Source organism: Ascaphus truei, chromosome 7 (genome assembly GCF_040206685.1).
Source record: "Ascaphus truei isolate aAscTru1 chromosome 7, aAscTru1.hap1, whole genome shotgun sequence".
Taxonomy (NCBI): domain Eukaryota; kingdom Metazoa; phylum Chordata; class Amphibia; order Anura; family Ascaphidae; genus Ascaphus; species Ascaphus truei.
The window spans coordinates 88,026,100-88,040,038 of NC_134489.1; the positions used below are offsets into that span (position 1 = coordinate 88,026,100).

The following is a 13,939-nucleotide window of genomic DNA, read 5'->3' on the forward strand; positions in this document are numbered from 1 at the left end:
TGGAAAGTATTTTAGAACTATTTCTCAATGCATTTGTAGACTAATAACCCATGTTGCTATTTTATAAAGAAATGACCAAAAATACTAATGAAAGTAAATCATTTCTTACCTTTCTTGTTACCGCTGGGTCGAGATAACCTTTCAGTTTCTGGATATATGTATGTGGAGGATTCTTTACTTGAAATCTTTCCTATAAGTAAGCAATGAATGCACATTCTTGTTATAATGTTATTGTTACATAGAATTGACCATTGATACAGTGATTTGCAGCATATGTAAAGTAAATAACAAAAGATACAACAAGTAACAATATCCCCTTCCACTCAATGATTTTTTTCACCAACCAATTAGATATACTTCAGTGTGTCGGACACATACTGTATCACCCATGGTTTTCTGCTGCGAGAAGTTAGAGATGCAACTCATAAGATTTGGATTCATTGTCTTCTAAGAAAAGATGCTGGTAAATTTGTGAAGGAATATCTAAAAAATTAAAACTTGCCTTTTAAAACAAGTATAAGCCCTTGACTCTTAAGTGCTCTTTTTAATTAGTAGGCACATTTCCTCTTTTAAAATAAGAAACAACACTGCAGTGACTTAAGCCTTCATTGCATGTATTTACAAGGAAGACAATGAAAATAACCAACTAGACAACACAAAAACCTTGTATTATTATTATACTGTATATGCCACAGTGAGAATGAAATAAGCTCCACTGCAATAAAGCTTGGAATTCTTACTACTAGTGAACAATTTACATTATATGATCAGACTACATAGGGTTGCCAGATGTCCTGTATATATACGGGATTGTCCCTTTTTTCAATGACTTGTCCCGTTGTCCCTGAACGGTCTGTCAGGACGCATAATTATCCTGTATTTAAGGGAGCAACAGGACACTTCAGGGGTGCATGCAGGTCAAGCCGGCAGTGGCATGAGGACAAGATTGACGCGGGCGGCAGCAGAAGAAGGCAGGGGGTGGCAAATGCAGCGGAGGACAATGGCAGAGGAGGGCAGGGGTGGAGCCTGCTCCAGCGTTCCAACCCGGAAGCCAATAATAACTTCCGGTGTCTGTCGCCATGACGGGTACCACTCCACAGGTCCGAGCTCAGGGCTGCGACTGGACAATTTTAGCGAGGGGGGGTGGGGGAGTTTGAGAGATGCATTGATGAGGGGGGCTGAGAGATGGAGGAAAGAGGGGGGCTGAGAGATGGAGGAAGGAATGAATGATTGGGGGGAAGAAATGGATGGGGGTGAGAAAGAGATGGGGAGGAGTGAGTGGGGAAGGGGAGAAATAGATGGGGGAAGGAGAGAGAATGGGGGGAGAGAGACGGTGTGTGTTTTTGTTACTAAAACATATAGGAGATGTATGGCTTTCAATTTAATTTTCCTACTGGATTTTGGCGTCCCGTATTATAAAAAGTTAAATGTGGCGAGCCTAAGGCTGAGTCCATGGTGACTCCAGCCGTGCGGAGGCGCGCTGAGGCTGAGGGAAAGCGGGTGCTTTCCTTGGCCTTAGTTCGCGCGCTGTCCGGGGGCATGTCGGGGGGCGGGCCAGTCACAACTCGGAGCTGGTTCGTCCTCATTGGGCGAACGGCTCAACGTGACCGGCCCTGCGCTCCCGTGAGCGCCGAAACGAAAAAAATTTAAGTGCTACGCCTCCGCGCGCCTAAGAGCTGACCATGGACTCAGCCTAAGACTAATATGTTTTACATTTTGATCATAAAGCCCCTCTGCAGGCTTGACTTGTACTGTTTAATTTTAAGCCACAAGCCCATGTCAGACAGTCTGTTTTCCCAATATTTGTCCTGATCTCGGTTTTTGGCAATTTATATGATAATCTAAAGTATGGCTTAATGCTAAAGGCCAACTTGTCACTTAAGCATTTTCCACTGAGGTTTGTACCACAATTTAAAAGGAACATTCGTTAATCTTGGAAAAAGGATAATACATTTGGCCAAAGGTCATGCACGTCACATGGTTGGGTTACCTCACTCCTGCATGTGTTGCCAACCATATCAGAGGTCCAACTCAAAAGCTGGAGCAATATGCTGTAAAATACACAATTAGAGTCAGGGTTTTTTAACCTGTATACACTGATATCTCCTAATGGTACATTCCCTGGTATTCAATGCTTATTGGCAGCCCTATCAAAGCACCACTGCTTATTTTTAAAATAAATATTGTATAAAGAAACACATATTTTTCCTTAGTTTCTCTTTATCTAAGAACTCTATGTTTTTCATTAATGCTTTGATGTATTTTTCAGAAAGGGTGAAAAAAATAAAAAAAATATATATGTCCCTATATTCTAACAACTTTTCTAAAGCACTTCATACGTTGCTGGTGATATATAAATTAAAATATGTATACATGTAAGATATAAATATCTGTAGGCATAGACACGTGTTAGGAGTTTGTCTTTGTGGCCTATATATACAGTAATAAACACACAATCCCAGCAAGCTCTAACCCTAGAACCCAGCACATCATATATATATATATATATATATATATATATATATATATATATATATATATATATACACCAAAAGGAGTGCTACTGAGCGTGGCCAAATGTATACAACAAATGACAGAAATACCCAATGCTACATTCTATGTGACAAAATACATAGTTAAATACTTCAATGTTAGTATTCTCATGAGTAAGGATCATTTAGTTAAACCCTTTGGCCAAAGCGTTATAAGCCAGCAGCCACTTCACGGCATGACCAGTACGCAGGTCCTAATACTACCTGTGAAAATTCTCATTGACCTCTGCTGTGGAGGGAGAATGGTCTTAATTGACCTGTCCTACACAGGTACATGGGTTAGGGCTTGCTTGGATTGTGTGTTTATTCATTTACATTTCAACTGGTATCAGTTGTTTGGAGGTTTGTGGCCCCTCCTCCCTGGGTTTAAGCTCACCCCACCCCATTTCTTTAAGTAGCAGTTTTTTTTCATGTACCTGTGCAGGACAGGTCTATTAAGACCATTCTCCCTCCACTGCAGAGGTAAATGAGAATTTTCACATGTAGTGTTAGGACCTGCATACTGGTCATGCCATGAAGTGGCTGCAGGCTTATAACGCTTTGGCCAAAGGGTTTGGCAATCCAAGACCCAGTTCCACAATTCCCAAATGAAACATGGTGGCTCTAGTTGTGACGTATGTCCACTTTTTAATACTCTATTTCTCTTATTACAAAATGGATAAGGGGACAGATAACAGTGTTATAATCGTAATGGCTAAAGATTGGCAAATCATTTTGGTGGATTTGGATCTGCAGCGGATCGTCCGGTTTCTTTGGTCCACTGATTTCCGCAGATCAACCTCAAAAAGGGCGATTCGCGTTTTGTCGATTTTTTTCTTTATTACTATAACCAATACACTCTGTGGATTCCGTGACCCGTGGACAGATTTGCAGAATGCAATCCGCGGATTCAGCAATCATTTGGTGGATTCTTACAAATCCGCCAACGGATTTCTGAATCTGCAGATTCGAGTTTTGATGAATCCACGCAGATTAAAACCGACCGAATACTAAAAGAGATATGTTGGTCACAAAAAGAGACCACGGAAAAGGAACCCAATGTCCCCACTGACTTGTATGGAGTGCCTGATGCACTCGTTGCTGGTGCCCATGCCACTGCATTTAAGTTAAACGCACACGCAAAACGGATTTGGGGGGGAAATGCGAGAAAATCTGGGAGTCAGATTTGGGCAGATTCGTCCATCTCTAGTGCAGGCTCCTTCACATACATCATTTGAGTTATGGAGATATGCCCTTTAACCCTTTCAATGCAAGAGGGGCACTGTACTGCAATGCATTGCTTGGCCCTTTGGAACTGACGAGGTTACTGCTAATCTAGATGTAGATATATATGGATGTAGATACTTTAAAGGGGTCCTGCCATGCACCAGACAACTCAAGATACATTATATGTGCTATTTATATAATACTTGAGACCACCACTGAGAATCTCGAGTTGAAAAAAAAAAAACAACAAAAATTCATTTAATTCATTTTTCCTTCATCTTGGCAACAGCAGATGGCTAGTTTAACTTTTAGATTTATTTGTCTGTCTTTATACCTGATAAATGAGCCTTCATGTCCGGAACCAAAAAAATATTCAATTTGCTGCTGCCAAATTGGATTTGTAATTTTGCCAGTAAGGCTTGCCAGACACATTTCTAAAATAAACAGGATATTACAGTCAATGCACATATTATATCCGAAACAATCATACTGCCATACCAGAGATGGAAAGGAAAGACATCCTACCTGGTTTTGCAGAGATGTCAAGTTAAAATAAGTGAGAATTGGGGACCGTGGACCGAAAATTACATTTAAATGGAAAACGTAGTGACATGAAAAGAGTTATACTCCACTAAAGTATATCAGACCGCTAATGAGAAACATAAACAAAATGCAGTGAGACTGTCTCCCATGAAAATCAATAAGACTTGATACGTCTGATATTGCTATCATCTGAAGTACAGGAGAAATCAGTATACTGAGAACTATATCTAATGGCCAAACCAGAAATGTGAAGTGGTAATAAGAAGAAACTGTGGTTGTACAAACATAGAAAACACAGTATGTTGTGAATTTTATAATTTTTGCAGAATAGTTTTGATATTAATAGTCAATTGGAAAACTTGTGGTGCATTCACATGAATAAACATACATGGAGATCTGCTTTTAGAAGATGTACTCTATAAACTCAGCCCTGTTGAGTCTCACACAATCTCTGTGATTCTCAAGAATTAGGGCTGTGCCTTATGGTCTGCAGCAGCAAGAGGTCAATCTCCCGGCACTCGGAGACCCTGAGACACAGTCCTAAACCCTGCTCCTGATCCTGAATGTTGCGGACCCCGCCATCCACATAATTGACTTGCCCCCAGTTTTATTGGCCCTACCTACCGGCATCACAGACCCCACCCACAGCAGATCTGTTATTTTCAACTCTAGAGAACCCCCCAGAATCCCAAGATAATTACTGGCAAAGTTACCGGTTTTAAAACGCTCTCTAGGAGAAACAAATTGCTTGTCCGGTGGGCCAATAAGATGCCGTCATTGGCTGCGGCTTCCTATTGGATGGCTATTTAAATACCTTTAAAACATGAAGTAGCACTGATAACTTTACAGGTAAGTATCTCGGGAAATAGCGTGTCACGTGGCTTAAATAATTTAGTTGAGCTCCAAATGGCCCCCTGGTTCCCATACTGTAAAAAGGGGGTTAGGTGGGTGGGATTGTTGCTTTAAGTGAGTAGAAGTTCCACCAGCACATTAAAGATGTAGACATTTAGCATATTCGCTTGAATTTTTTTTAAGCCATTTATACCAGTAAATACGCCATCCTGCATTTAGCTTCATCTCATGCAATATTAAACCCGTTGCTGTCAAAGGACCTGCCCAGCTCAGAGATGCAAATCTTTCAGCAGTGAATTAGTTCATATATTGCAAGTACAGCATTCATTCCATTTCAGCAGCACATATAGACACTGTGCTCTTTCCACATAATACAAGTACAATATCCTTTACACAGTCTGTAGGTTCATTCTGTAGCTGCCAAGATCTGAAAGGCTTAGGGAAGGCCATTTGGGGACACAGCGAAGAAAGAGATTGTTATAGAGTAATGTCAGAGAGAGGAAAAGAGAAAGACATTTAATTTTGGTTAAGTTTTAACTCATAGCAGAGAGCAACAGTACTATACAGGTCAAATAGGTAGGCGTAAGGTGACACAGGCTGAGAGGGAGAAAGAGAGATAGGGAGAAAGATGCACAGTATTTGTTCTATGGAAGGCTTGCCACTTAGCATAAGCTGGTAAAACTGCAAGTCTCGCGGAGAACACTGTGCTCAGAGTAATGTGCCACAGGTATCCCGTTGGTGGTGCGGTCACACAAGCTCCCGATTACTTCAGATTTCTCTTAATGGAGAACGCAGTCTCAATAACACCCACAAACTCTCTGGACTTGTCACCTACGGCAGTGATTCTCAACAGGGGGTTTGGGAACCCCTAGGGGTTTGTGAGGCATCTCCAAGGAGCTCATCCCCAAAAATATGTAATGGTGGCTCCCAGGCATTATAGTGGGTTTGTGAGCCCGTGTGAGGACTGCATACTTAGTAAGACTACAAATTGCACCTTAGCATGGGTAGCATAGCTTTAAATTATAGCAGGAGCATCCAAGGTCTCTCCCCACAATGCTTTGCATCAACAGCACCAAGGCATTGTGGGACGTGACTTTGGAATCTCCAGCAATAATTGACAGCTGCGTGTGCTGAGCTTTGTGACTAAATTGCAGTGTGTTGCAAGTGCAGTTTGGATTAAGTATGGAGTTAGAACAAGAAGGAGTTAATAAAAGCAAGGTATAAAACAAGGGTACAGTAGAGTCTCGGTTATCCGAACTAAACGGGACCGATAACATGTCGGATAACTGAAAATGACAGATAATATGGAAAGTATTATCCCCCCCCCCTTCTTCTGACTTACCAGGCTTACCGACGCAGCAGAAGAATAGGAGGACTGCAGACCACAGGAGCGGCACCAGAGGAAGACAGCTGGCAGCGGGAGAAGAGGACCATGTCAGCGGAGGAATGGAGTTAAAACAGCGGATAGCGGCGGCGGCAAGAGGAGCGCACTGTAAAACAGGCAGACACCGGAAGTTGGCCAGTGTCTGACTTCCGGTGTTATAGCACGCTCCTGCCCGGCCATTCTTCTGTGCCGCTCTGCTCCTGCTCTGCACACAGGATCAGATGGTCTTCTCCAGCCTCCGCCACCTGCCGTTTTAACTCCATTCCTCTGCTGACATGGTCCTCTTCTCCCGCCACCAGCTGTCTTCCTCCGGTGACACTCCTGTGGTCAGCAGTCCTCCTGTTCTTCTGCTGCCGCCGGTAAGCGAGAAGAAGTGGGGGGGCGCAGATGTCAGATAAAACAGATTGTCGGTTAACCGAAAGTCGGATGACCGAGACACTACTGTATACTGTATAGATGTAAAGTAAATCGTTAGCACTTTATACTCCATTGTGAAAAAATGTGCAGGATAGATAATGCCAATCAATGTACATCTTGCCACATGTATGTGGACTTGGAGCAGCTGCTCCAGGGAGTTTACCGCTGTACTGTATGAACAGATGGTCTCTTTGTAGTCTCAGATTGTTGATCTGAAAAGGCAACTTGCAACCTTAAGGGACATAGACAATCTTGAAAGGAGGTTATTGCTCACTGAGCAGGAACTGGCTGGGAGTAGTGGTGCAGGGGGTGGAGCTGCTAGTGAGGATGAGTAGGAGGTAGGTTGCAGGGTAACAGTTAGAAGGGGAAACAGGGGGAAGAGGATGAGGCAGGCCAGTTCTGAGCTGACCCATCCCAATAGATTTGGCAGATTGAGTGAAGATATTGGGCAGGAATGGTAAGGTTGGGGGGGGGGGACACTGCGTCCTCTATAACAGGAGCTGTGGACCTTTAGAGCTGTGCCCCCTGCCTGCTCCCCCCAATGCTCGAGCCCCCCCCCCCCCAACCTTTTTTGCCGGCATCAAATGACGTCGTGGGGTCATGTGACGTCACATGCGCGCCGTCAAATGCCATGGCAACGGGTGTCAAATGACGCTGCAGGTCATGTGACGTCACATGATACCGCAGTGTCTTTTGACGCTGCGTTGCCATGGCGACATGTCACACCAAGCCTCTGAATCTCGGTAAGTTGAGTTGCAGAGGCCTTGCACGGTCTTCGGCATTTAATTTAAATGCCCTGGGGAAGAGCCTTGGAGAAGGGTCCTAAAAATGATTTCAGGGATATAGGCCGCCAGCTTAAGGCAAAGACCTCCAAGGTAGTATTTTCAGACATACTACCAGTGCTATGCGCTACCCCAGGGTGACAGTTGGAGCTTAGGGAGGTTAATGCATGGCTACAAAAGTGGTGTAGGAAGGAGGATTTGGGGTTTTTAGAGCACTGGGAGTCCTTTTCTGAGAGGTGCTATCTTTATAGTAGGGATAGATTGCACCTGAACGAAAAGGGAAATTCTGTGTTAGGGTGAGGATGTTAAAAAGGTTGGAGGAGATTTTAAACAAGGAAGGAGGAGGAAGGGACAAGAAAGAGGTAATGGACTAGACAGAATAGATAGAAATATGGAAATAGCTTGGGGTCATTGAGGTAGAGTGGCGGGTAGTGGTCGTTTAGCAAGCAGGGAGGCAACCATGTTAAATACAGATAATACTAGTAAACTTCTAAAGACTAAATTCAAATGGAGTAGAGAATAGATAAGATAATCGCACAAACAGGAATAAACCTTAAATGCATGTTTGCTAATGCAAGAAGACTGACAGATTTGTACATTTGTGTTGCCCCAAAAGGCGGACACCTGATGGGGCTTCCCAAGAGATGCTCCCCTCTGCACAGGACCAGTGTGCTAAGGGTTAACATTTGCTTGTACATTGTGGAACATCAACCCCACCCACTGGAATGTTAATGAGACAAGAGGACAAAAAACTTTGAATTGGCAGCTGCATTCAATCTGAACCCCTTCAGTGTACATCTGCGTGACCCCAAAGGCGAAAAGCCTTCAGTGCATCCGAAGGGCAGCTAAAGGGTGTGAGCCGTTTGCTGATGTTTGGTGATGTGACAGCTGCTCTATTTCAATTTGAAACTCACAAGCCCTTTATCCCCTGTACCCAATTTTCCAACTCTATCTGTCCATGAAATGTCTGTGAATTCACTGTATAACCCTGTTCTTTTTAGGAAACCATGTATTTTTTTTATAACTCTGTGCCCAGGACATACTTTAAAACGAGAGGTAACTCTCAATGTATTACTTCCTGGTAAAACATTTATATATATATATATATATATATATATATATATATATATATAAGCAAAAAATTGTAGCGCCAAGATAGTACTGTGATATATTATTGATAAATGAACTATAGTTCTATTAATATGAATGGATTGTTAAAAATGTGTATATAGTGCTAAAAGTGCATAAAGTGACAGAATACAAAATTGAATAACATATAAATATTACAATATTAACTAATAAGCTATACTAAAACACAACCAAGTTAATATGAAAAAAAGTGCAAAAAGTGCTGAAGAAAAAGAAAAAAATATATATAAAGTCCAACCAGTCCTTCAACAGTTTAGTCCATAATGGTAGGTATTGGATGTAGATAAAGGGGTCTTCGGCTGATCTCACACGGGGTAAACCACCTCCACGGATATCTAAAAACAGAAAAAGAGAGAGAGCGCACGCCCCATAGCATAACACTGTATGTTTATTGTAAAAGAAGGGAAGGGGGGTGGGGGGTAGGGGGGATTGGAATCGCACTCAAGGTTAAAATGACCTTTTTTTAACCTTGTGAGTGCGATTCCAATCCTTCCTTCCCCCTTCCCTTCTTTTACAATAAACATACAGTGTTATGCTATGGGGCATGCGCTCTCTCTCTCTTTTTCTGTATATATATATATATATATATATATATATATATATATATATATATATATATACACCATAATACTGAGTTAAGTTATGGTGAGTAAAAAAAGTGACAAAAACCCTCCACAGGAAAGCAAATATGCAAATACAACTGTATGCTCATCTGCATGTCTTAGGCAGGTCTGCAACCCCGCCTTTCCCCATCATCACCCAGCATACAGCACTTCCACTGCAGCAAGGGATTACGGGAAATGACATGCAAATGAGCACAGTGTCACTTTTTGCCTCAATAACCATTTTTAACATGGTTCCCTATAGGCTTAAGCTTGCTGCATGTCTTAGGCAGGTCTGCAACCCTGCCTTTTCCCATCATCACCCAGCATACAGCACTTCCACTGCAGCAAGGGATTCTGGGAAATGACATGCAAATGAGCACACAGTGTCACTTTTTGCCTCAAAAACCATTTTTAACATGGTTCCCTATAGGCTGTATATATATATATATATATATATATATATATATATATATATATAAATAAATAAAAGATAAAATGGGTAAGCTTGAATTAATAGCAACTAGGGAGCAGTATGATATCATAGGCAGCATTAGTGAAACATGGTGGGATGAAACTCATGACATGTTAATTTAAAGTTATTCCCGTTTTCAGAGGGATCGAGCAAATAGAAGAGCAGGATGAGTATGTTTATATGTCAAACCATAATTAAAACCTATTATAAGGGACGATGTTTATGAAGGGAATGATGAAAATGTAGAGAGACCTTGTGGATAAAAATTAGCAGTGGAGGTAAAAGTGCAAAGAAAATGTTTGCAGGGATATGCTATAAACGGAGAAGGCATGAAAACTGGGTCATGTTTGCATAATGGGTGATTTTAATTATCCAGACATAGACTGATGATATTAGCATTACAACTGAAGGAAACCGGTTTTGGGGGGTGATAAAAGACAATTACATGATCCAAATTATTGAGGAAGCAAGCAAGAGTGGGGTATTACTGGATTTGGTCAGACAATGTAGAAGTAATATCAAATATCAAGTCCGGGAACATTTGGGAAACAGTGATCATACCATGGCCTCAATTGAAATAAATGATCAAACACCATATTACAGTATATGGGTTCAACAAAGTCTTTACATTTCAGAAAGGCATATTTTAATAAACTATGGATTCATCTTCAAGGAATACATTGGGATAACATTTTTTCTGGAAAAGATGTGGAAGGTAAATGGGCAGTCATTATTAGAAAGGCACCCTTATCAGATTACAAAACTCTGTGTAATAAATATAAAAGAAACAAGTATAAACCAATGTGGTTAAATAAACAGATAGGGGAAGAAATGCAAAGGAAGAGGCAGGCGTTTAGATTTTTAAAGTCAGAAGGGACGGAGGCATCATATGAGAATTAGAGCAGCAAAAATGTTAAATAAGAAAAGGATTGCAATAGAAAGAAGGAGCAGCCCTAAAAAGTTATTTACTGTAAGTACCTTAATAAAAAAAAAGATTAGAAAATAAAATCTAGGAACGTTCCGTGTGAGATGGGTAGACAAATTATTGGAGATAAGGAAAAAGCAGAGGTATTAAATACTTTTTCACCTCTGTATTTACCAGGGAGGATACCTATTGAAAAAACAGTGCCACAGGAGGAAGCCAAAACCTCGATATGAACAAACAATTGGTTAACTAAGGATGAAGTGCATAGTTGGCTTGATCAAATTAAAGTAAATAAAGCACCTGACACCTATGGCATATAGCCAAGGGTTCTTTAGGAGCTAAGTTTATTAATAGCCAAACTATATTTAATATTGAAGGACTCTATTTCCACAGGCTCCGTACCACAAGATTGGCGTAAAGCAGACGTGGTGTTTATATTTTAAAAAGGGGCTAGATCACTACCAGGGAATTACAGACCTGTACGCCAGACATAAATAGTGGGGAAGTTACAGTACTTAAAGGTTTAGTATGAGATAATATTCAGGAATACCTAATGGATAACAAAATTATTAGAAATAGCGAGCATGGATTTATGAAGGATAGGTCATGCCAAACTAACTTTATTAGTTTATTTGAGGAGGTAAGAAGGAATTTAGTAATGCAGTTGATGTGGTCTACTTAGATTTTACAGAAGCTTTTGATACGATGCCACACAAGAGGATGGTGTACAAAATAAAGGAAATTGGAAATTGAAGCATAGACAGAGAGTTGTAATAAATGGAACCTTTTCAGGTTGGACTACAGTTGTAAGTGGAGTACCTCAAGAATCAGTACTGGGACCCCTGCATTTAATCTTGTTTATTAATGACCTTGAAGTTGGCATAGAGAACAAAGTCTCCATCTTTGCTGATGACACTAAATTGTGTAATTTAGTAAAATTCAGAGCAGGGTGTTATTTCTCTCCAGAAGGACTTGGATAGACTGGAAACTTGGGCAGGTAAATGGCAAATGAGGTTAAATACAGATAAATGTAAGGTTATGCATTTGGGAAACAAGAATAAACAAGCGACTTACACATTAAATGGGGAAAAATTAGGTCAATCCTTAATGGCAAAGGATTTAGGAATGCGTGTAGACAGCAGGCTTAACTGTCTTATGTCATACAGTTTCTGCAAAGGCAAATAAGATCTTATCTTGAATTCAACGGGGTATGGGTGTAAGGGATGGAAGCATGTATGCCACTGTATAAAGCATTAGTAACACCACACATTTAATATGGCGTACAGTTTTGAGCACCACTCCACAGAAAGACATTATGGAACTAGAAAAAGTGTAGAAAAGAGCCACCACATTAATAAAGGGGAAAATCTGATGTATGAGGAGAGGCTAGATCATTCAGATTTGTTTATATTAGAAAAGAGGCGTCTAAGAGGGGATATGATAACTGTATACAAATATATTTGGGGTAAAAAGAAAGCACTTTCAAAATAACTATTCATCCCAATATTAATTAATTGGGGGGTGGGGGGTAGAATATGTTAATAATGAGAACTGTCTAATCTGCTTCAGAATTACATCGAAAGGAAATTAAACAAGGTAAAGTGACTTTGTACAGCACATGATGATAGTGCCAAAGGGTTAATAGGACCATATGGTGACATTTTACATAAATATTCATTTCAGTCCTTATGTTTCCAGAAATAATAGTGCTCATTTAAAGTCAATTAACACATCTCTAGGATTCAGAGGAGCATTGAGAAGTTCGCAATCAGCAGCAATGTAGTTGAGTATTCAAAGACAGATTACTCCATTTCTGAAAATGTAAATACCCATCACATGGTGAATTACCACCAAGAAACATATACAGCTCAACCCCGTTATAACGCGATCCGTTACAACGCGAATCCGCTTATAACGCGATGTATGCGTGTCTCCCAATTTTCGTATTTATGAATACTTTATAACACGATTATTGGTATATTAAATACTTTATTGTACAATACATACAATTGTACATTATTTCTAACGCGATCCCCTTATAACGCGATGTGATTCTTTGGACCCCAAGCATAGCGTTATAAGGGGGTTGAGCTGTATATGGTTTTATGCTGACAAGACAACATCATGTGCTTTGCAATGCTCGTCCCTCCAGCACTGAAGCTGTTCCTGCTTGTGTAACAGTGCTGCAGTGGCGTGAATGCACTTGGCCATGTAACAATTTCCCTAAATCCTAAAATTGGATAATTCCTTATAACAGGGGTTCTCAACTCCAGTCCTCAAGACCCTCCAACAGGTCATGTTTTAAGGATATCCCAGCTTCAGCACAGGTGGCTCAATCAGTGGCTCAGTCAGTCACCGATTGAGCCACCTGTGCTGAGGCAGGGATATCCTGAAAATCTGACCTGTTGATGGCCCTTTAGGACTGGAGTTGAGAATCCCCCTTAAAACATTGTTGATTCTCTAAATCAACAATATAAATTGAAAAAATAAATGGCTGCTTCCTTTTTTCTCAGATGTTCTTGTTGCGTTGGTATGCTGTCCAGAGTTGTCTTTGTTACTTCCATTTAAAAAACACAATGTAATACATCAAAATACATTTGAAACGCACTTAAAAAAGGACTTAAGTGTGTTTAATGTACTGCAAATATTTGCAATTTTTACACTACACAATAATGCTGAGTGGGGCAGCACTTTTAAATAGTCTAGTGCCAGCTAAAGCTCAAGCCACTTGCATTCTTTTATACACTGCGGGTTTTCAGCACCATGGGAATGGACTCCCGCGGGCTTATTTGCTTCGCAAACCTCAGAAATGTCAAACATCAACTAATGATGATTTTGCAGTTTTGCATTCTGTCAACTTCTCACTAAAACAAGGGTATAATTTATGGAAGAAAACGTGTATTTTGATTGCTCTACTGAGAGCCAGAAATGATTCCGGTAGACAGTTAAAAATAGGCCCCTGTCTTGAATATCATACTGCATGATGGCTATTCATGATGACGCAAGCTGTGTTATCTGAATCCTTTGAAGTTGTGGTTGGCCATTCCCTAGA

The 13,939-nt window shown here is 40.7% G+C and overlaps 1 protein-coding gene across 11 annotated transcripts in view; it reads right to left on the reverse strand.

Annotated features, from left to right (window-relative positions):
* Positions 1-13,939, reverse strand: part of FMNL2 (formin like 2) — a 213,420-nt gene that overhangs the window by 62,849 nt on the left and 136,632 nt on the right. For all 11 annotated transcript variants that reach the window (XM_075609395.1, XM_075609384.1, XM_075609392.1 and 8 more), the window contains exon 3: positions 110-190. In XM_075609395.1, coding sequence (XP_075465510.1) covers positions 110-190 — 81 coding nt within the window. The remainder of the gene's footprint in view (positions 1-109; positions 191-13,939) is intronic.